Genomic DNA, 20,285 nt, shown 5'->3' with positions numbered 1-20,285 from the left:
TATCTATTTTAGACAAGGATCATCAATGCCTGCTAAAGCCACTAGGTGCAGGGTTAATGAGGAGCTGGATGGTGGATTAGGCTGAAAGCATGAAACTAATCTTTGTCATTAAACTTGTGATAACCATAGATTATGTGCCTCTTAGTGTAATACAATAGGAATTACAAATGTTATTTCTGGAGTATTCTTTCAAGAACAAAACTGAATCTGAATTGAGTCAAGCCTCTAGATCAGCACAGTCCAGTAGAATTGCTTTGACGGTGAAAACATGCTCCTTGGCAACAGTAATCACTAGCAACTCATGGCTATTGAGTATTTGAAATGTGGCTGGTTGAGATGGGTGGACCGAATTTTAAATTATTTTACGTTTTAAATTTAGCCGCGTGTACTAGTAAGTACTATCCTGGACAGTGAAGCTCTACATCTATGACTGGTTTATAGGAATAGAGTGCATAAAATAATCTGTTAAGTGATACCATGGAAAGGTAATCAGCCAAATTCAGAATGTTTGAAAAGTCTGCAGATCAGCTTTTAAAAATTTCAACAAATATATTGTATACAGACCCACGGTGGTGAAGATTAATGTAGATTAAGAGATTTATAAGGTAAATTTCATGTGTGAACCTTATTTGGATTCTGATTCAAACAAACCAGCTCCTAAAAAGAAATTCTGGGAGCCAACTTGGAGAAGTTTGAGCATGGGCTGGGTATGAGATGATATTAAGGAACTGCCAATTTTGTAGGAATGATAATGTTGTTGTACCTGTGTTGAAAGTCTTTTTCTTTAGAGATTTGTTGTAAATGAATGTAGTGGTAGATACAATGACGTCTGGGCTTTGTTTGAAGTAATCCACTGTTGGTGGGCCAAGAAGGTAGGGCATGGAGGAAAAAAGGCCAAATAAAATCTTGTTGAGAAGATAGGTAGGGTGCATGAGTCTTCGTTCTACTGTTATATAATTTTGTGATTTTGTATATGTTTAACATTTTCTACAATAAAAAAGGTTTTTAAACAGCAGTAATTAATTAAAATACATAAAGAATAACAAGGAATAATTTACTCAGAATTTGGAACAGGGAATATAGGATAGGAAGGGGCATTGGGCAGGGGAATTCTAAAGTACTAATAATTCACCTAGTTAGTAGGTATGCAGGTATTTGTATTATTAATATTTTAGCTCTGTATCTTCTTTCCATGCAGTCTTTCATATATGTGGTTTATTTCACAATAAAAAGAAGAAAAGAGCTCATTGTTAGTATGTAAGGCTTCTTACAGACTCCAATTGGAGGAACACACTTGAACTTCATGGGGTTACAAAGTAGCCTCTCTGGTCTGTTTCTCTCCTAAAGCCAGAGGTCCCCTTGTTTCTCTTTCCCTTTACTTGAATGCATCATTGTACTCTCTTTGAAAATTATCTTCTCTGCTTAGTCATCTGCTTTTACATGGCCTGTGAAGGCTTCTCCCAAAAGGCAGGCTCAGCTCCTAAACTCACAAAGGTTCTCCCCAGCCTGTTTCTGTCTTGGATACCAACTCCAGATTTTACGGAAGAGAATTGGACTGACTTTTGGTCGGGTGCTCACCCAAAACCAATGAACTATGGCCAACATAATGTACCTTCATCATAGGAACTACCACTTCCAAGGCTGTTGACAGGGGAGGTTCTCAAGAAAGCGTTGTAGATACTGCTAATAGACCATCATTATCTCTAACAATGAAAGATACAGCATCATTGTCTATAACAATGAAAGATTTGGAATAAGCACTAGCTCTACCAGTAGAAGATTAAGAATTGGTTAAAGAAATAATGGGACAACATATGGGATAATATGTAGCCATTTAAAATTATGATACAGCCCTATCTTTATTGACTCTGAAATATGTTCATTAAAAGTGTTTATTGGCCACGGTGGGTCACACCTGTAATCCCAGCACTTTGGGAGGCTGAGGCGGGTGGATCACCTGAGGTCAGGAGTTTGAGACCAGCCTGTCCAACATGGTGAAAACCCGTCTCTACTAAAAATACAAAAAGTTAACCGGGCATGGTGACGTGTGCCTGTAATTACATCTACTCAGGAGGCTGAGGCAGGAGAATCACTTGAACACGGAGGCAGAGGCTGCAGTGAGCTGAGATCATGCCATTGCACTCCAGCCTGGGCAACAGAGCAAAACTATGTCTCAAAAAAAAAAAAACAAAACAAAACAGTGTTTAGTGCATGTCCTTTCAGAAACGCACAAACACACACACAATACATATACATACGTATTTGTATGTATATATGTATAAATGTATTTCTCAAGGGATATACATCAAAATGTTAACAGTTGGCTAGGTGCTGTGCTGTAACCCCAGCAGTTTGGGAGGGGAAGGTGAGAGGACCCCTTGAGCCCAAGAGGTGGAGACTAGCTTGGGTAACATAGAGAAACCTTGTGTGGGTTTTTTTGTTTTTTTGTTTTTTTTTTTTTTTGAGACAGAGTCTTCCTGTGTCTCCCAGGCTGGAGTGCAGTGGTGCAATCTCAGCTCACTGCAACCTCTTCCTCCAGGGTTCAAGTGATTGTCCTGCCTCAGCCTCCTGAGTAGCTGGGGTTACAGGCGCCTGCCACCACACCCGGCTAATTTTCTGTATTTTTAGTAGAAACGGGGTTTCACTGTGTTAGCCAGAATGGTCTCGATCTCCTGACCTCGTGATCCGCCCATCTTGGCCTCCCAAAGTGCTGGGATTACAGGCGTGAGCCACCGCGCCCGGCCCTCTTTTGTCTTTTTAAAAAAAAGTTAACAGTGGTAATCTTTGGTTGGTGGGGTTATGGTTAGTTTGTTGTTGTTTTGCTTATCTGTGTTTCCTGATATTTTTTTTTACAGTGAACAATGGATTATCTGTATATTAAAAATTTATTTTAAAGGAAATAAAGTGCAAAATGTTTTCTTATCTGTACTTACTTTTTTCTACAATGAACAAAGCATTATTAGTGTAATTTCAAAAAGTTAATTTGAAATAAGTAATAGGGTATGTAAAGTCCTGGTTTTAAGTTAAAAAGTCAATTATTTTCCAAAAGTCTGTTTTAAAAATAGAGCATAGTCGAGAGTGGGCTTGGAAAAAGTTTATTTTTATAAGCCCTGGAGATCTTGACTGACTTATTTAGGCCAACAGTAAGTTTGCAGTTAAGAAATCTAGTGCCTGGTTAGGGTATTATGTCAAGAAATATTGTGTCCTTTTTAAGAGGTTATTGTCAGTGTAGTCTGCACGGATTGGAACACACCTGGAAAAGTTGTTCATTTTGGCTCCTTTCTTTAAATGGAACAAACTAAGTGGAGCAGCTATAGGGGGCCAGCATGGTCACAGGCTGTGTGGTATGAAGATGACCAGCCTGAGAAAGAACTTGTGGAAATGTGACAGCCAGCTGTCAATATGGGAAAGGATATTGTGGGGAGCAGTGGTCAAAGAATAGAATTTATTAGAAAGCACATTTCACTTATGTCAACATAAGGGAGAACTTTCTCTTTGCATTTTCCCTCAGTTCATGGGCCTCTTTACAGAGTGGCAGAGACTGGGGAACAGTGTCTTAGACTCAGTTTCTTTGTTGGGAGAACAATTGGGTGGCAGGAGCTCTAAGGTCTTTCTGCCTATGAGACTGAATTGACCAAAAGAAAAATAGATCTTAGATGGGCACAGTGGCTTACGCCTGTAATCTCAGCACTTTGGAAGACTGAGGTGGGAGGATCACTTGAACCCAGGGATTCAAGACCAGCCTGCCTGGGCAACATAGTGAGACCCCCATCTCTACAAAAAAAAAAAAAAAAATTAGTCTGGCATGTTGGGATGTGCCTGTGGTCCTAGCTACTCAGGAGGCTGAGGTGAGAGGGTCGCTTGAACCCAGAAGGTTGAGGTTGCTGAGAAGCTGAGAGTCGTAATTGTATCACTGCACTCCAGCCTGGGTGATAGAGGGAGACCCTGTCTCAAAAAAAAAAAAAAGAAAGAAAGAAAAGAAAAATAGATCTCGCTCACATATAAAACATGAGACTAGATTAGGCTTGGATTAAAAATTTTGCCAGCCATTTTCACTTTGACTTTGCTACCAAACTCTGAAACTTTCAATGTTTGAAGTTTACTTAATTAAGTTGCATTTTGTATTGAGAAGTAAACTTCAGTCTTCAGTGTCTTGCTGTCTTACACAGAGGGAGTTAAATGAGGGGCTGTCTGAATGCACTAAACCATATGCTCTCTGAGTATTCAAGGAAAGACTAAATGAATAACCCAGAAAACTAAGTAGCATCCGATGTTAAGAGCACAACTGCCTGGATTTGAATCCTGTCTCTATGCCTTAAGTTCTTTACTGCAAAAATGGCTGTGATAATACCCGCCAATCATAGGCTTGTTTTGAGCTTGTAGAACATGGCCTTCATTATGCATTTCACCTATATATTCCTTGAGGGCACCTAGTTGTTAATAAATCATTGGTAAATGAGTGATTGAATAAATAAATGAAATTACAAAAGTCCTTTACCTGACCTTGGGTACATTGATCTGAGCTTATTGAATATAGAAGTGATACTTTATACTTTGACTCTAAATTCAGTTTATCTTACATCCCACTCTACCCTCTATGTTCTGCCTAATTTAGCCATCTGCTTTCTGAGAAATATGATTGATTTCTTTTTATTAATTTTTTTTTAATTGAGATGGAGTCTCGCTCTGTCACCCAGGCTGGAGTGCAGTGGTGTGATCTCAGCTCACTGCAACCTCCACCTCCCGGGTTCAAGTGATTTTCCTGCCTCAGCCTCCTGAGTAGCTGGGATTACAGGCGCATGCCACCATGCCCAGCTAATTTTTGTATTTTTAAGTAGAGACATGGTTTCGCCATGTTGGCCAGGCTGGTCTCGAACTCCTGACCTCAAGTGATCCACCCGCCTCGGCCTCCCAAAGTGCTGGGATTACAAGTGTGAGCCACTGCACCTGGCCCTATTTTTTTAAAATTTATTTTTATTATTTATTATTTTTTTTGAAACAGAGTTTTGCTTTTGTTGCCCAGGCTAGAGTGCAATGGTGTGATCTCAGCTCACTGCAACCTCTGCCTCCCAGGTTCAAGTGATTCTTCTGCCTCAGCCTCCCAAGTAGCTGGGATTACAGGTGTGCACCATCATGCCTGACTAATTTTGTATTTTTAGTAGAGATGGGGTTTCACTCTGTTGATCAGGCTGGTCTCAAACTCCTGACTCACCTCAGCCTCCCAAAGTGCTGGGATTACAGGCTTGAACCACTGCACCTGGCCTTAATTTTTTTTAGAGACAGGGTCTTGCTCTGTTAGCCCAGGCTGGTTTTGAACTCCTGGTCTCAAGCGATCCTCCTGCCTTGGCCTCCCAAAGTGTTGGTGTTATAGGTGTGAGCCACTTCACCTAGCAGAAATATGATTCTTAAATTAGGATTAACTTTTTGGAGACTTGTTTTAGAAATGACTTATTTTTTATGAATGAGTTATGACTGAGAATACTTGGATGTGATGACTTGAATAATTTATGTGTTGGGCCTCCCAGAGGATAAAGTTCATACCAGAATATTTTTGGGAAGAATTTGGTTGAAATTGCTAGATTTTATTTTAAAGGTACAAGATAATTATGATTGTGTTCCCTCTCAGATATTGAATTCTTTCTCTCTATGGTTTTCTAGAGAATGAAGATCTGGAAAACTACAAGGATACCTCTCTATTGGCTTCTGCCACTGATCCAGAACCCCGTTCCTCACCCAACAGGTAACCACTTTGAATAGAATGCTTTCCGAGGTTTCATATTCCGAGATGAGGATTGGTGAAAGCAATAGGTAGTGACTTTAAGGGGGAAGACAAGTTAAAGAATGTGGGCCATGCACGGTGGCGCACACCTGTCATCCCAGCACTTTGGGAGTCCGAGGCGGGTGGATCATGAGGTCAGGAGATGGAGACCATCCTGGACAACATAGTGAAACCCTGTCTCTACTAAAAATACAAAAAAAAAAAAAAATTTAGCCAGATGTGGTGGCGGGCGCCTGTAGTCCCAGCTACTTGGGAGGCTGAGGCAGGAGAATGGTGTGAACCTGGGAGGTGGAGCTTGCAGTGAGCTGAGATTGCGCCATTACACTCCAGCCTGGGTGACAGAGTGTGACTCTGTCTCAAAAAAAAAAAAAATAGTGGATAGTTGGCCAGACACTGTGGCTCACGCCTGTAATCCCAGCACTTTGGGAGGCTGAGGCGGGCAGATTACGAGGTCAGGAGTTTGAGACCAGGCTGGACAACATGGTGAAACCCCGTCTCTGCTAAAAATACAAAAATTAGCCAGGCATGGTGGCGCATGCCTGTAATCCCAGCTGCTCAGAAGGCTGAGGGAGAGGAATCGCTTGAACCCAGGAGGCAGAGGTTGCGGTGAGCCGAGATCATGTTATTGCACTCCAGCCTGGATGACAGAGCGAGATTCTGTCTCAAAAACAAAAAAACAAACAAACAAAAAAACAAAAAATTGTGGATAGTTTTGTCATGAATCAACCCTCAAGTGTGTTTAGGGGCAATGTCAGGTCTACTTCAGGTTGTACATTTTTCCTTTACTCTCAGAGAATAAAACTATAACAAATAGTCTAGTGTAGTGTCCTCATTTATTTTCTCCTGAAGATCATGTTCAAATGTTAAAATAGTTGAAGGAGATTCCAAGTGGACTTGCAAGAGAATGCACGTTTGGTTTTATAAAATGCATACACACATACATATGCCCTCACAAAAGCAGTTGGAATTTTTTTATTCTGTAATTTTCAGATTAAACCATTTTGATGGCCTTTAGGTTGTCTTTCTTAATTTCCTTCTCTGCCTATCTCATCCAACCACCATCGTTGACAGCAGAATGTATAACAGAAAGAGAAGAGGTGTACTGAGCCCTGGAAAGAGTAGAAACCATGAAGCACTAATAGAATAACTAATGAAAACCTGTATATTGGAGAACCCTGAGCTAGTGAGTATTGTAGTCCAACTGATCAGTTCATGGGACAGTGTTGCCCAGTAATCCTGTGGTCTCCACACAAAATTGATGTCTGGAAGTGGTGGCAGATGTCAAGGTATTTCAAAAATCCGTTATTTCTTGAGTTCCATTTAGAAGCTCTTTCCTCTTACTTTTGCATGTGAAATAATTTGTATGATTAGTAAGTATAATTATAGTTGGTTATAATAGCCTTTTTTTTTTTTAATGTTCCTCTGTAATAATGGTAATGAGGCCGGGAGCGCTGGCTCACGCCTGTAATCCCAGCACTTTGGGAGGCCGAGGCGGGTGGATCACGAGGTCAGGAGATCGAGACCACGGTGAAACCCCGTCTCTACTAAAAATACAAAAAATTAGCCAGGCGCGGTGGCGGGCCCCTGTAGTCCCAGCTACTCGGGAGGCTGAGGCAGGAGAATGGCGTGAACCTGGGAGGCGGAGCTTTCAGTTAGCCGAGATCGCGCCACTGCACTCCAGCCTGGGCGACAGAGCGAGACTCCGTCTCAAAATAAATAAATAAAAATAATAATAATGTAATGAAATAGTTACTTTGTCAGACATTTCTTTTTGCCAAATACTGTACTAGGTGTATTTATTATCTCATTTAATTCTCATAACAGCCCTCATGAAATAAATATACCTGCTTTTTTTTTTTAAGATGAAGCAAATGGACCGGGCGCGGTGGCTCACGCCTGTAATCCCAGCACTTTGGGAGGCCGAGACGGGCGGATCAGGAGGTCAGGAGATCAAGACCATCCTGGCTAACACAGTGAAACCCAGTCTCTACTAAAAAATACAAAAAATTAGCCGGGTGTGGTGGCGGGCGCCTGTAGTCCCAGCTACTCGGGAGGCTGAGGCAGGAGAAGGCGTAAACCCGGGAGGCGGAGCTTGCAGTGAGCCGAGATCGCGCCACTGCACTCCAGCCTGGGCGACAGAGCGAGACTCCGCCTCAAAAAAAAAAAAAAAAAAAAAAGATGAAGCAAATGAAACAGTGAGTTCAAGAATTTGCTCAAGTTCACATAGCTTTAGTTTTGTTCAGCTCTATAGCTGATTCTCATAACCAGCCAGAGAGTTTTGAGTTCTATGCCTGGAGCTACTCAGCTAATATACATAATAATCCTATAGAAGATGTAGCCTCCTCAAGGCTTTGTTTGAGACCAGTCATGTTTTCATCAAATCTCCTGAGGAGAACTCCTTTCCATCTTCTTGTCATCATCCCTTTTCTGTACCTGCTGATTTGAAGGATCTTTGGGTGATGAGTTTGGCACAAAGGTGTTGTTTTGTTTTGTTTTTAAATTTGTGCAAATTCATGGGGTCTGTGATACATTTTTTATGTGTATATAATGCACGGTGATCAAGTCAAGGTGTTTATGGTGTCCATCACCAAAGTACACAGAACTGTTTTGTACTTCGGAGGGTCAATAAATTTTTTAAAATAAGAAACACAGAACATCCTTGGACACAAAGGTATTTAATTTTGTTGTTGTTGTTGTTGTTGTTTTGAGACGGAGTCTCGCTCTGTCACCCAGTCTGGAGTGCAGTGGTGCAATCTGCTCACTGCAAGCTCCGCCTCCCCGGTTCTCGCCATTTTCCTGCCTCAGGCTCCGGAGTAGCTGGGACTACAGGTGCCCACCACCACGCCTGGCTAATTTCTTGTATTTTTAGTAGAGATGGGATTTCACCGTGTTAGCCAGGATGGTGTTGATCTCCTGATCTTGTGATTTGCCCGCCTCAGCCTCCCAAAGTGCTGGAATTACAGGCGTGAGCCACTGCGCTTGGCCTTAATTTTTTTTTTTTTTTTTTTTGAGATGGATTCTCACTCCATCCTCAGGCTGAAGTGCAGTGAGGTGATCTCAGCTCACTGCATCCTCCACTTCCCGGGTTCAAACGATTCTCCTGCCTCAGCCTCCCGAGTAGCTGCGACTACAGGTGCGCGCCACCACCCCCGGCTAATTTTTGTATTTTTTAGTAGAGACAGGGTTTCATCATATTGGATAGGCTGGTCTCGAACTCCTGACCTCGTGATCTGCCCGCCTTAGCCTCCCAAAGTGATGGGATTACAGGCATGAGCCACTGCACAGGGCCAGGGATTTAATTTTTAATTTTTGTTTCTAACATTTGCTGAGCAAAGATAAAAATCCAGTGAGTGTGATGCCTAAGGCTCACTTCTTAATGCTTATGTGTCTATTGGAAATGGAAACGGCACAACTTTCTATCTTTTCTAGTGAGGCTGGCTGGCTGGCCAGGCTCTCCCCTCCATTGAGATGGCCTCCCTGCTCCAGGTCAGTACAAACCAGAAGCTTAAAGCAGAGACTTTTCCTTTACGTGGCTTATCACCAGCATTAAGTGATTTGAAATTCATCTTTCCCCAAATACCCTTTTCTAATTCTCCAGAGCATAAAATGCTAATGTGAATATTCAATTTACATGGGTGGCACATATCCTGTTTAACATAATCTTATTATTTAATTAGTTCTTGAGACATAGTCTTGCTCTGTTGCCTAGGCTGGAGCACGGTGAGCAGTCATAACTGCCTGCAGCCTCAAGCTCCTGGACCCATGCAACCCTCCCACTTCTGCCTTGTGAGTAGCTAGGACCACAGGCATGAGCCCCCACAGCGAGCCGTAAAATATGTTTTTTAAATAAGCAGAACCATGTTTTTTCAGAGTAGCATGCACAAAGACAAAGAGACTAAATTTTAGATGTCACACACAGTACGTCAGGCTAATGATTCAGATAGCCTGTTGTAGTCTCACCTTTCCAATTTTTTTTTTTTTTTGAGACGGAGTCTCGCTCTGTCGCCCAGGCTGGAGTGCAGTGACCGGATCTCAGCTCACTGCAAGCTCTGCCTCCCGGGTTGACACCATTCTCCTGCCTCAGCATCCCGAGTAGCTGGGACTACAGGTGCCCGCCACCTCGCTTGGCTAGTTTTTTGTATTTTTTAGTAGAGACGGGGTTTCACCGTGTTAACCAGGATGGTCTCGATCTCCTGACCTCGTGATCCACCCGTCTTGGCCTCCCAAAGTGCTGGCATTACAGGCTTGAGCCACCGTGCCTGGCCTCACCTTTCCAATATTATAAATGATAGTCTGATCCAGAATTTCTCTTTTATTCCCAAGCAAAAATTAACTTGTTCATTTTTTTTATTCAACATACATTTTGGGGCTAATATTTATTTATTCAACAGATGTTTGTTGGGAGCCTACCATGTACCTGATACCGTTCTGGGTACTAAAGATACCACAAATGAACAAAAGAGTCTGTCACTGCTCTCAGGGAGCTTACGTTCTAGTGGGGGAAGTAGACAGTAAACAATTACACATCATACTTCATAGACTCTTAAGTTGCCATCAACTGTAAGATGTACTTCCATGTACCACCAAGAAAGGAAGAAACGCTTAAGATGGATCGTCTAATAGACACCCCCATATGGAGCTGGGATACCAAAAGCCTGGACCTTCAGTGAAAATATAAAGAAAAAAATCCCCACACAGAAAAGGACAGCAAGGAAACTTGATTGTCTCCAACTTGACACTGTGTCATAGGAGGAAAAAATCTCCTCTGAGAATAGGAACCACAAGTTGGTATTAGCCAGTGTCTTGTCTAAATTCACTCTGCCAGGATGATCTAAACAAAACCCTCAACAGAGAACTTAATTTCAAGGCGTCTTAGATTGGTAGCATTCCTAAGTACTGGCAGAAGCAAATGCAAATCTCTTGCGGAAAGACTTGACGTCAGTCCGGGCCCACGGCACTTTTAAGATATCATTAATTTTTAAGACATCCTGTCATTCAGTTGTGTTAAAATCTAAAAGCCGGTGTGCATCTTGCAATCAACAAAATATGCTCCACATCATGTCAGGCAGTAATAGTTGCAGTGAAGAAAAACGACAGTGACAAGGCCAGGAAGCGGTAGCCATTTTATAGACAGACCTCTGAGAAACCTCTCAGCAGAAAACCTGCCGGAAGGAAGTCTTCAGTTAACTAAAGAAGAGTTAATGGCCTAGAAGAGTATTCTAGGCAGAGGTTACAGCAAATGCAAAAGCTCTCAAGTGGGAGAGTACTTGGGGTGTTTGAGGACTATCAAGGATTGAAGAGGCTGTTGTGGCTGGAGGGACCAGGGTAGAATGAGGATTCTGGGAGGTGAGGTCAGAGTGCAAAGGGCCTTAGAGCTGGGCGAGGTGGCTCAGGCCTGTAATCCCAGCACTTTGGGAGGCTGAGGTGGGTGGATCACCTGAGGTCAGAAGTCTGAGACCAGCCTGGCCAACATGGTGAAACCCTGTGTCTATTAAAAATACAAAAAATTAGCCAGGTGTGGTGGTGCATACCTGTAGTCCCAGCTACTTGGGAGGCTGAGGCAGGAGAATTGCTTGAACCAGGGAGGCAGAGTTGCAGTGAGCCAAGATCCGAGATCATGCCACTACACCCCAGTGAGCGAGACTGTCTCAAAAAAAAAAAAAAAAAAAAAATTGGCGTTAGAGTTCCAGGTGGCAGGCTTGGTTTCTGGTGCTGTGCATACAGAGGCAGTGAGACCCAGTGCCTGCCACCAAGCTTACTTTCTAGTAGAGGAGGCAGATGATACAGTGTCAAGAAACAGAAATGGACTATAATTTCTGGGTTGAAGAGTGTTAAAATAGGTCCACAGCCTAGGCCAGTTTACAGCTCACATTGAATTACCCAAGTGAACCTATAAAGATCAACAGGATCCCATAGCTCTGATTCTTGGAGTGACCTCCTCTTGTCTGTCCTGAGGTAGGCTGGAGTCATTTTAGATATTCCGAAACAAGGCTGTTTTATCTGAAGAGGTAACTTGTAAAATAGGAGTGATTTTTCTTGTTTATGTTAAAAAAGGAAAGAAACAAACTAATAAACTCTAAAATAAAGCCTCCTTCTGTTTCCCCCATGAGGTGTATACTACCATTTTCCAGACATTTACTCAGCCTCTTCAAGGAAATGATGCCCTCAAGGAGGGATTCTCAGACCTTTATACTCTTACAAATGATTGAGGACCCAAAGAATTTTTGTTTGTGTGGGTTATACCTATCAATATTTACTATATTAGAAATTAAAACTGAAAAATTAGAATATGGTTATTTGTTCATTTAAAAATAATGAACTCATTACATGCTATATATAAAACATGTTTTTACTTAAAAACAACTAATTTTCAAAGCAAAGAATGTAGTACAAAGAGAGACATTGTAAATCTCTTTAATGTTTGGCTTAATAAAAGACAGTTGGATTCTCAGCTCTGCTTCTGAGTTCATTCCATTGCAATATCACATGTCATATAGTCTCTGGAAAATTCCACTGCACACTCTTGAGAAAATGAGAATAAAAAAGGGGAAATAACATTTTAGTGTTATTATGAAACACTTTGAACTTCGCAGACTCCCCTGAAGGGTTCTGGGGACCCCAAGGGTCCCCAGACCATACTTTGATAATTGTCATTCAGAAAAAATCCATGTCACCTTTTATCGGCAACAGATTTCCAAAAGGCCTGGGTTATTGTCCTACAGACCTGGCACTAATTTTCTAGTTTTTGTGAAGCCAGGGGAAATGGAAGAGAGTATAAATCATTCTCTTGCATCTTTAAAATCAACTATTCACGGCCAAGCACGGTGGCTCAAGCCGGTAATCCCAGCACTTTGGGAGGCCGAGGCGGGTGGATCACCTGAGGTCGAAAGTTCGAGACCAGCCTGACCAACAACATGGAGAAACACCGTCTCTACTAAAAATACAAAATTAGCTGGGTGTGGTGGCACATGCCTGTAATCCCAGCTACTCCGGAGGCTGAGGCCGGAGAATTGCTTGAACCCGGGAGGCGGAGGTTGTGGTGAGCCATGATCACCCCGTTGCTCTCCAGCCTGGTTAACTCCGTCAAAAAACAAACAATCAATCAACTATTGACATAGCTGTGTTTGAAGCCATTGGGATTGTTGATTAATGTGCTTTAAAAAGGAGAGAAAGTGATGACCGCTAGCACTGACGGGGACAGGGTATGAAATAGACCTGCTGAAAGACTGCCTCATGGATAACTGCACAGAGAGTTGCCTCGATCATCAGTTTGTAGTTTGTTTTGGTGCATACAGAGGCAGTGAGACCCAGTGCCTGCCACCAGGCAGGCCTCCTTAGGCAGGCCTCCTCCTTTTGCTTCTAGCCAGTGGCTTTGTGTGTAGAACTGAACTGAGATTCTAACAATTCTTTGGTTAAAATTTTGTGGGTCCCAGAGTGAGGAATAACATTGGAACTCATAGAAGCCGAGGGCAGAATGGTGGTTAATAGGGGTTGGGGCCAGAGGGTCGGATGGGGAGATGTTGGTCAAGTGGTATAAAGTGTTAGAAGAAGGAACAAGTTCTGGAGACCTTTGTACAACATGGTGACAATACTTAATAACAATGTATACTTGAAAATTGCTAAGACAGTAGATTTTAAATGTTCTCGCCACAAAAAGGAGATGTGAGGGGATGGATATGGTAATTAGCTCAATTTAATCATTTTACAATGCATACATATATCAAAACAGCACATTTTACGTCATAAATATATACACTTTGTCAACTAAAATAAATAAATAAAAGAAACAACAATGACAAAAAAAACCAAACCAGCAGTCCATCTCAGATGATGGAGCTGTGTGTTTTCTATGGTTCTCCTGGCTTCTGACCTGGCCTTAGTCTTTGTTTTCACACTGTCAACACTTTACTGTGGACCAATTCAGCGCTGGGCAGTGGTCGGCTAAAGTGACAGTAGAGCTAAACACCAGGGGCAGGTGGGGCTGGGGGTGTTTTGAATGTTGTTTTATTTCAAAGTTTCTCCAGGATGATTGCGTCTTTTCAAAGAGCCCTTGAATTGACATGCTCTCTTCCTCTGAGAGGCCACAGATGGTATCTCCAGTGAGTAAGGATGCCACGGAAGATCTGCGGAAAGCAGCTGGTGCCTTGGAGGCTCAGGCTTTGGTGAAACAGGATTTGCTGCCTGCAGACCAGGCCCAGGTCCTCAATGAGGTAGGGGGAGGATTCTGGCTCTTTCTTATGAAGGGAGGCACCAGAATGTGGACACATAGTGGATGGGTTGGAATTAGATAGCACTGCGAGGGTGGTTCCCGGAATTCTCTCTTTGCCCTCTAATGTAGGGCATCTTGGTTTTCATTATTATTTGGAGAATGATTATTTGTATCTTCCACAGGGCCCATCATTGTACTGGCACCCAGTAGGCACCTATTCAGAAAACGAAGTGTTAGAATGAATTTTCATGTGTTCTCTAAAATCCTCTTCATTGAGGAGCCCGAAGTCATTTTGGACTATTTTGCTCTTGCTTTTTTTGTGGTAGATCTATTCAGTATTTATGATAAAGTTCCATAGAAGCTTTTTTTCTTTTTTTTTTTTTTGAGACAGGGTCTCCCTCTGTTGCCCAGGCTGGAGTGCAGTGGCACGATCTCGGCTCACTGCAACCTCCGCCTCCTGGGTTCAAGCGTTTCTCCTACCTTAGCCTCCCAAGTAACTGGGATTACAGGCGCCTGCCACCACGCCCGGATAATTTTTGTACTTTTAGTAGAGGCAGGGCTTCACCATGTTGGCCAGGCTAGTCTGGAACACCTGACCTCAGGTGAACCACCCGTCTCGGCCTCCCAAAGTGCTGTGATTACAGACGTGAGCCATTGCACCCGGCCTTGTTGGTTTTTTTTTGAGACAGAGGTCTCACTCTGTCACTCAGCTTCAGTGCAGTGGTGCAGTCATGGCTCACTGCAGCCTCAAACTCCTGGGCTCAAGTGATCCTCCTGCCCCAGCCCTTCAGGTAGCTGTATGGAAGTGATAGTGTAGCAGCACCCCTGCCGTGGAGGTAGGGGGTGGGGTTGTTTTATCATTTATTAGCATATGTATTAGAATAATGGTTGGTATTAATGTCAATGAAGGCAACACCAGGCGTGATAATTAGATTCGTATAATACTTCATAGTTTACAAGCATTTGTATCTGTAACACTTCATTTACTCCTGAGAACAACCTTGTGAGATAGGTGCCATTGTGTCTCCATTTAATAGATGAGGAAACTGGCTGGGCACGGTGGCTCATGCCTATAATCCCAGCACTTTGGGAGGCCTAGGTGGGCAGATCACCTGAGGTCAGGAGTTCAAGACCAGCCTGACCAACATGGAGATACCCTGTCTCTACTAAAAATACAAAATTAGCTGGGCGTGTTGGCAGGTGCCTGTAATCCCAGCTACTCAGGAGGCTGAGGCAGGAAAATTGCTTGAACGTGGGAGGCGGAGGTTGCGGTAAGCCGAGATGGCACCATTGCACTTTAGCCTGGGCAATAAGAGCAAAACTCTGTCTCAAAAAAAAAAAAAAAAAAAAAAAGGAAAGAAAGAAATGAGGCCGGGCACGGTGGCTCACGCCTGTAATCCCAGCACTTTGGGAGGCCGAGGCAGGCAAATCACGAGGTCAGGAGATCGAGGCCATCCTGGCTAACACTGTGAAGCCCCGTCTCTACTAAAAAATATAAAACAAAAGTAGCCGGGCATGGTGGCGGGTGCCTGTAGTCCCAGCTACTTGGGAGGCTGAGGCAGGAGAATGCCGTGAACCTGGGAGGCGGAGCTTGCAGTGAGCCGAGATCGCGCCACTGCACTCCAGCCTGGGCGACAGAGCGAGACTCTGTCTCAAAAAAAAAAAAAAGAAAGAAATGAGGAAACTGAGACTGAGGGCTGTTAAGAGAGTTTACTACGGCTGTGGAGCTAATATGTTGCAACCTAATCCTTTATTTAGCATTTTAGAAAAGGAAGGATTTGTTCAAGCACACTAGCCAAAGTCTGATTCACTTCAGTTAGCCTGGGAGGATTACAAAGTTGATTTATTTATTTCTCACAAACACAATTCCAACCTCTTAACTGGATTGCTGACTCACTGATGTGCTCTCCCCTGTGGGCAATAGGTATAGATTTCTTGTTGAATTGCCTGCCAACTGTTTGGAGAAGGGGCAGGAAATTAAGGTATAATAGCATGAAACCAGGAACACTAATCTGAGTGATTTGAAGGGAAACTCACCAGGGAAACATTGTAAGCTCCTGCATGGGTTAGCAAGGGCTTTGAGTATCAAATGCCATTTGCATTCTTCCATGTAAGTCAGACGTCTGGCAGCAAATGTACCATTTAAATGCAAGTCCTGGGGCTGGTCTAAGGTGAAATTGTAACTATTGATAGAACACTGTTAGTGACTTCAAGACTGAGACAACCTGTAGCCTGAGGTGGGCTTTGGATGAGAGAAAGACTATAAACCAGATTCTGTCTCCGCAGTGCTTTGGAGAGCTGATTGACAGTAATGTAGAAGTAACCCTTGAGTGGGAACTGTAGCGGGAGGCTGTGTGGCAGAGTGGGAGTCAGACTAAACCCTAGGAGCAAGAGCTGTTAATGAGAGGAGCCACAGGGAAGTACTGTGCAGGTGAGGTAAGACCAAGGCATGGCCCAGAATCATGGTCGATGCAAATACTGTCAACAATCTGCAAGGGTGTTGGCAGGCAAGGACCTTATAAAAGGTTTGGAGCAGGAAAGTTGCAAAAGGTAGGAAACAGTCTTTAAACAATGGAATATTTTGGTGACTTTAAAAAATTAGTAGAATTTATTAGCAACTCCTATTTGGAAGAAAGAGAAGGAACATTGACTAGTACATTAAGCTTTGAGTGGGGATAGTGGAGATAATAGAGCAGGGGTGGGGCAGCCTTCATGCAAAAAGATTAATTAGAATCTGCCACTCTAATACTCCTTTAACCAGAGTTCTGTTGTGCAGATGGCCAAGTATCAAGTTCCACAGAGGTCTGGGGACATCGTTATGATCCAATCTGAACATACAGGAGCCATAGATGTTCTTTCAGCTGATTTGGAATCTGCAGATCTTCTGGGGGACCACAGGAAAGGTGAGACCTTTGGGAGTATAGGAGGTGGTTTGTTTCCAGTAGATACTTAAAGAAAGGCAGGCAGACAGACAAATAGAAGGAAAGGAAATGACTTGTGAAAGGAAGTCAAAGAAGCCAGTAGAAAGAATGTCTGACTGTGCCAACCTCTCTTAGCAAAATGCCGGGGGTACTCATGTTTCCTCATGGTTTCTCAGTGCTAAGCTGCCTGTCCTTTCAGTCTCCCCACCTCTGATGGCTCCTCCATGCATCTGGACCTTCGCCAAGGTGAAGGAATTCAAAAGCAAGCTGGGCAAAGAGAAGAACAGCCGTCTGGTGGTGAAGCGTGGTGAGGTGGTGACCATCCGGGTACCTACTCATCCAGAGGGGAAGCGTGTCTGCTGGGAGTTTGCGACTGATGACTATGACATTGGCTTTGGAGTTTATTTTGACTGGACCCCTGTAACCAGCACTGACATAACTGTGCAGGTCAGTGATTCCAGTGATGATGAGGATGAAGAAGAGGAAGAGGAGGAAGAGATTGAAGGTAAATTTAATGTTAACATAATTTGCAGTTTTCTGGCTTAACCTAATTTCTGGTGACCATTTCCTGTGTTGTACCAGTCTTCCTCTTCCTTCGAAAGCAGTTGAGGAACTCAGCATTACAAGCTAAGCTGAGTGGTACAGGCCAAAGAGAACGTTGTGAAAAGGTTGATACTGCTGCCTTAGTTGAAAGCAAGCCTCTTTTCCTTTCATCAGTACCTCATTGTTTTCCCAACACCTTCCTGAGGGCAGGGATGGGGCGGGAGCAGAGAGAGGGGGAGTCATGCTGCAGTTTAGAGGGATGGTCTTTCAGGTTGCATGTAAGCCAGAGATTATTTTACATCTCTCTTTTACTTTGGAGATATTCTTGGCCTGGAACCAAAGTGAGTGATTACAGTTTGCTACAGGTACCCATTCTCTCCCTACCCCAGACTCTCATAGCTGGCTAACTATTGGCTACTTCCTTACTTCACGCCCAGAGAAGTTTTATAAGGGTCTCTGGGCTCCATTCCAGTTTCTATCTGTAGTGTCTACTAAGGATGGCCCAGAGGCATTTTTTCAGGTAATTTAAGATTAGGTCCTAAGCATTAGTCCTATTCCTCTTATTCCCTGATTTTCTTATATAATCTTACAATCAATCCCTTAACGTGCTTCTTCATAGAAGGCTAACACGGTGAAACCCCGTCTCTACTAAAAAAACAAAAAAATTAGCTGGGCATGGTGGTGGGCGCCTGTAGTCCCAGCTAATTGGGAGTCTGAGGCAGGAGAATGGCGTCAACCCGGGAGGTGGAGCTTGCAGTGAGCCAGAGATCGGGCCACACTACACTCCAGCCTGGGTGACAGAGTGAGACTCCGTCTCAAAAAAAAAAAAAAAAAAAAAAAAAAGCAAGCTGCAGGGAAATCTACAGGTCTTTGGGAAAGAGGAGAACCTTGTATCTTATTTGCTGCTTTTCAGGAAGCCAAGTGAAGGTGCTAGGGTCACTTTACAGCATGTTTATTTGCAATTCCTATCTCCATTAGCTAGTCCTTTCACCTATTAAATGAAAGAATGTCAGGATCTTTCCTTCTAAACATCTCTTTCTCCCTCTCAGAAATGTCCAGACACTTCTGAAGCTAGGAAGGCTCCTATCAGGCTAAATCATTGTTTCTCAGTGGAGACATTATTGGCATTTGGGATAGGACACTTCTTTGCTGTGTAGGTGCAATCCTGATTTTAGCATTCCTGGACCCTTGGGTACTAAATGCAGGTATCACCTAGTAGTCACTGTGATGACCAAAAGATCACCAGACATTTCCAGATGTCTGTCTGTAGGACGGCAATAACCTCCCCGCACTGTGAAAATCACTGGGTCACCTGGTCCTTCCGCTCACCTTCAGGCAGGACTTACGCAGTCTCTGAACACATATCCAAACACTCTGCCATTTTGCTCATGCAGAACCCGTTCCAGCTGGAGATGTGGAGAGAGGCTCCAGGAGCTCCTTGCGGGGTCGCTACGGGGAGGTCATGCCTGTGTACCGGCGGGACAGCCACCGAGACGTGCAGGCTGGCAGCCATGACTACCCTGGTGAGGGCATCTACCTGCTCAAGTTTGACAACTCCTACTCCCTGCTGCGCAACAAGACTCTCTACTTCCACATCTACTACACCAGCTGAAGGACTGCTGGGACGGGGGCAGGCTGTATTTGCTGGCTGAAGCAGGCTGCCAGCTGGTGCCTCTTGTTTGGGATAGGCAAGAGCCAAAGGTTCATGTGGGGCTCCTGAGCCTCACACCCTGTCTGGCGTGCCTGACTGTTGGCCCATGTAGCTTTTTCCCCTTCTTGGCTTCTGCCGGTGGTGGTGTAGTGCCCCTGTTCTGTGGTCCCTGACTCATACTCTTCTTGCTTCAGACTCCAGCAGATTCCCTCTTGAAGGCACCCATTGGGCACAAGCCTGAAAGGAAGCAGGGCGTTGTTTTTTAAAAATAGATTCATCTTGGCACAGGTTTATCATTCAGATTGCTGCCCTCTCCTCTCCCAGAGCCCTTATAACCAGTGCATTTAGTGGCACCCACTCTCTTTAACTTTTTGAGGTGCCAGAAGAGGGAAAAGCACATTGTCCATGAAGGAGCCCAATCTTTTGGTTGGAGAAAGCTCTATCCAGCCTGTCACCACTGCCATATTCCTGCCTGCTGGTTATTCTTGGTCTCTGCATAGCTGGGAGACCACACTGCCTTTGGAGGGCTGTTACTATTCCTGATGGTAGACACCTCCTCCTTTCTCTTTCCTAAGTCTATGTTTTTGCCATTACAGCAAGAACTTTCATGCAATCTAAAGTGATGATCAATGTAACCTAAGATCTTGTGGGAAGAAAAACTGCCTCCATTATTTCCTGTTCCAAGAGCTGATTTCCCTTACCATGGGCACCGGCAGTCAAAGTGGAGAGAGTGGAAATTAGGTACTGAACTGATGTCAGAACCCACATATTTGAAAGTCAAGTGTTACTATTTTTTTGTGTGTGTGTGTAATCAAAGAAGGAATGGTATCATCTGAGAGAGAAGATGAAAAACAGAAAACCACTGCAGAGTCCTCACCACTATTTTTTGTCTTTAGAGTAGGAGTGCTATTTAGAAATGTTGCTTTGGAATCAAATGCAGTGAAACCCAATCAGGTTTCCAAAGTTTCTGCATTTAGGTTTCTTGCATTGAGGGCTTAAAGCTTTTGGTGTTCAGAGTCCCTTAGTTTAGGTGATCATGAAGCTTCACTATTGCTGCTCATTGTATTTGTTCTTTACCTGACCAAAGCTTGCATTTCCCTGGTGACAGCATTTCCTACTCTGTCACTCCTGAGGCTCAGCAGTGCCACAGAGTGCAGGTGGTGCTGCAGCCAGTGGTCACCG

General features: G+C 43.6%; 1 protein-coding gene across 3 annotated transcripts in view; it reads left to right on the top strand.

The window, feature by feature from the left end:
* The window catches only part of TMED8 (transmembrane p24 trafficking protein family member 8), a 41,293-nt gene extending 21,354 nt beyond the window's left edge, over positions 1-19,939 (top strand). For 2 of the 3 annotated variants that reach the window (XM_005561892.5, XM_065549135.2), the window contains 5 exons: positions 5,659-5,740; positions 13,860-13,989; positions 16,765-16,891; positions 17,109-17,414; positions 18,847-19,939. In XM_005561892.5, coding sequence (XP_005561949.3) covers positions 5,659-5,740; positions 13,860-13,989; positions 16,765-16,891; positions 17,109-17,414; positions 18,847-19,064 — 863 coding nt within the window. In that variant the 3' untranslated portion in view covers positions 19,065-19,939. Of the gene's footprint in view, positions 1-5,658; positions 5,741-13,794; positions 13,990-16,764; positions 16,892-17,108; positions 17,415-18,846 lie in introns of those variants that run through there. The other variant, XM_065549134.2, reaches the window with a different exon arrangement.
* Positions 19,940-20,285: the final 346 nt, after the last annotated feature.

This window comes from Macaca fascicularis, chromosome 7, assembly GCF_037993035.2.
Source record: "Macaca fascicularis isolate 582-1 chromosome 7, T2T-MFA8v1.1".
In the NCBI taxonomy this organism is placed as follows: Eukaryota; Metazoa; Chordata; class Mammalia; order Primates; family Cercopithecidae; genus Macaca; species Macaca fascicularis.
Note: the sequence above shows the minus strand (reverse complement) of the source record. Positions and strands in the feature narration are given on the sequence as shown.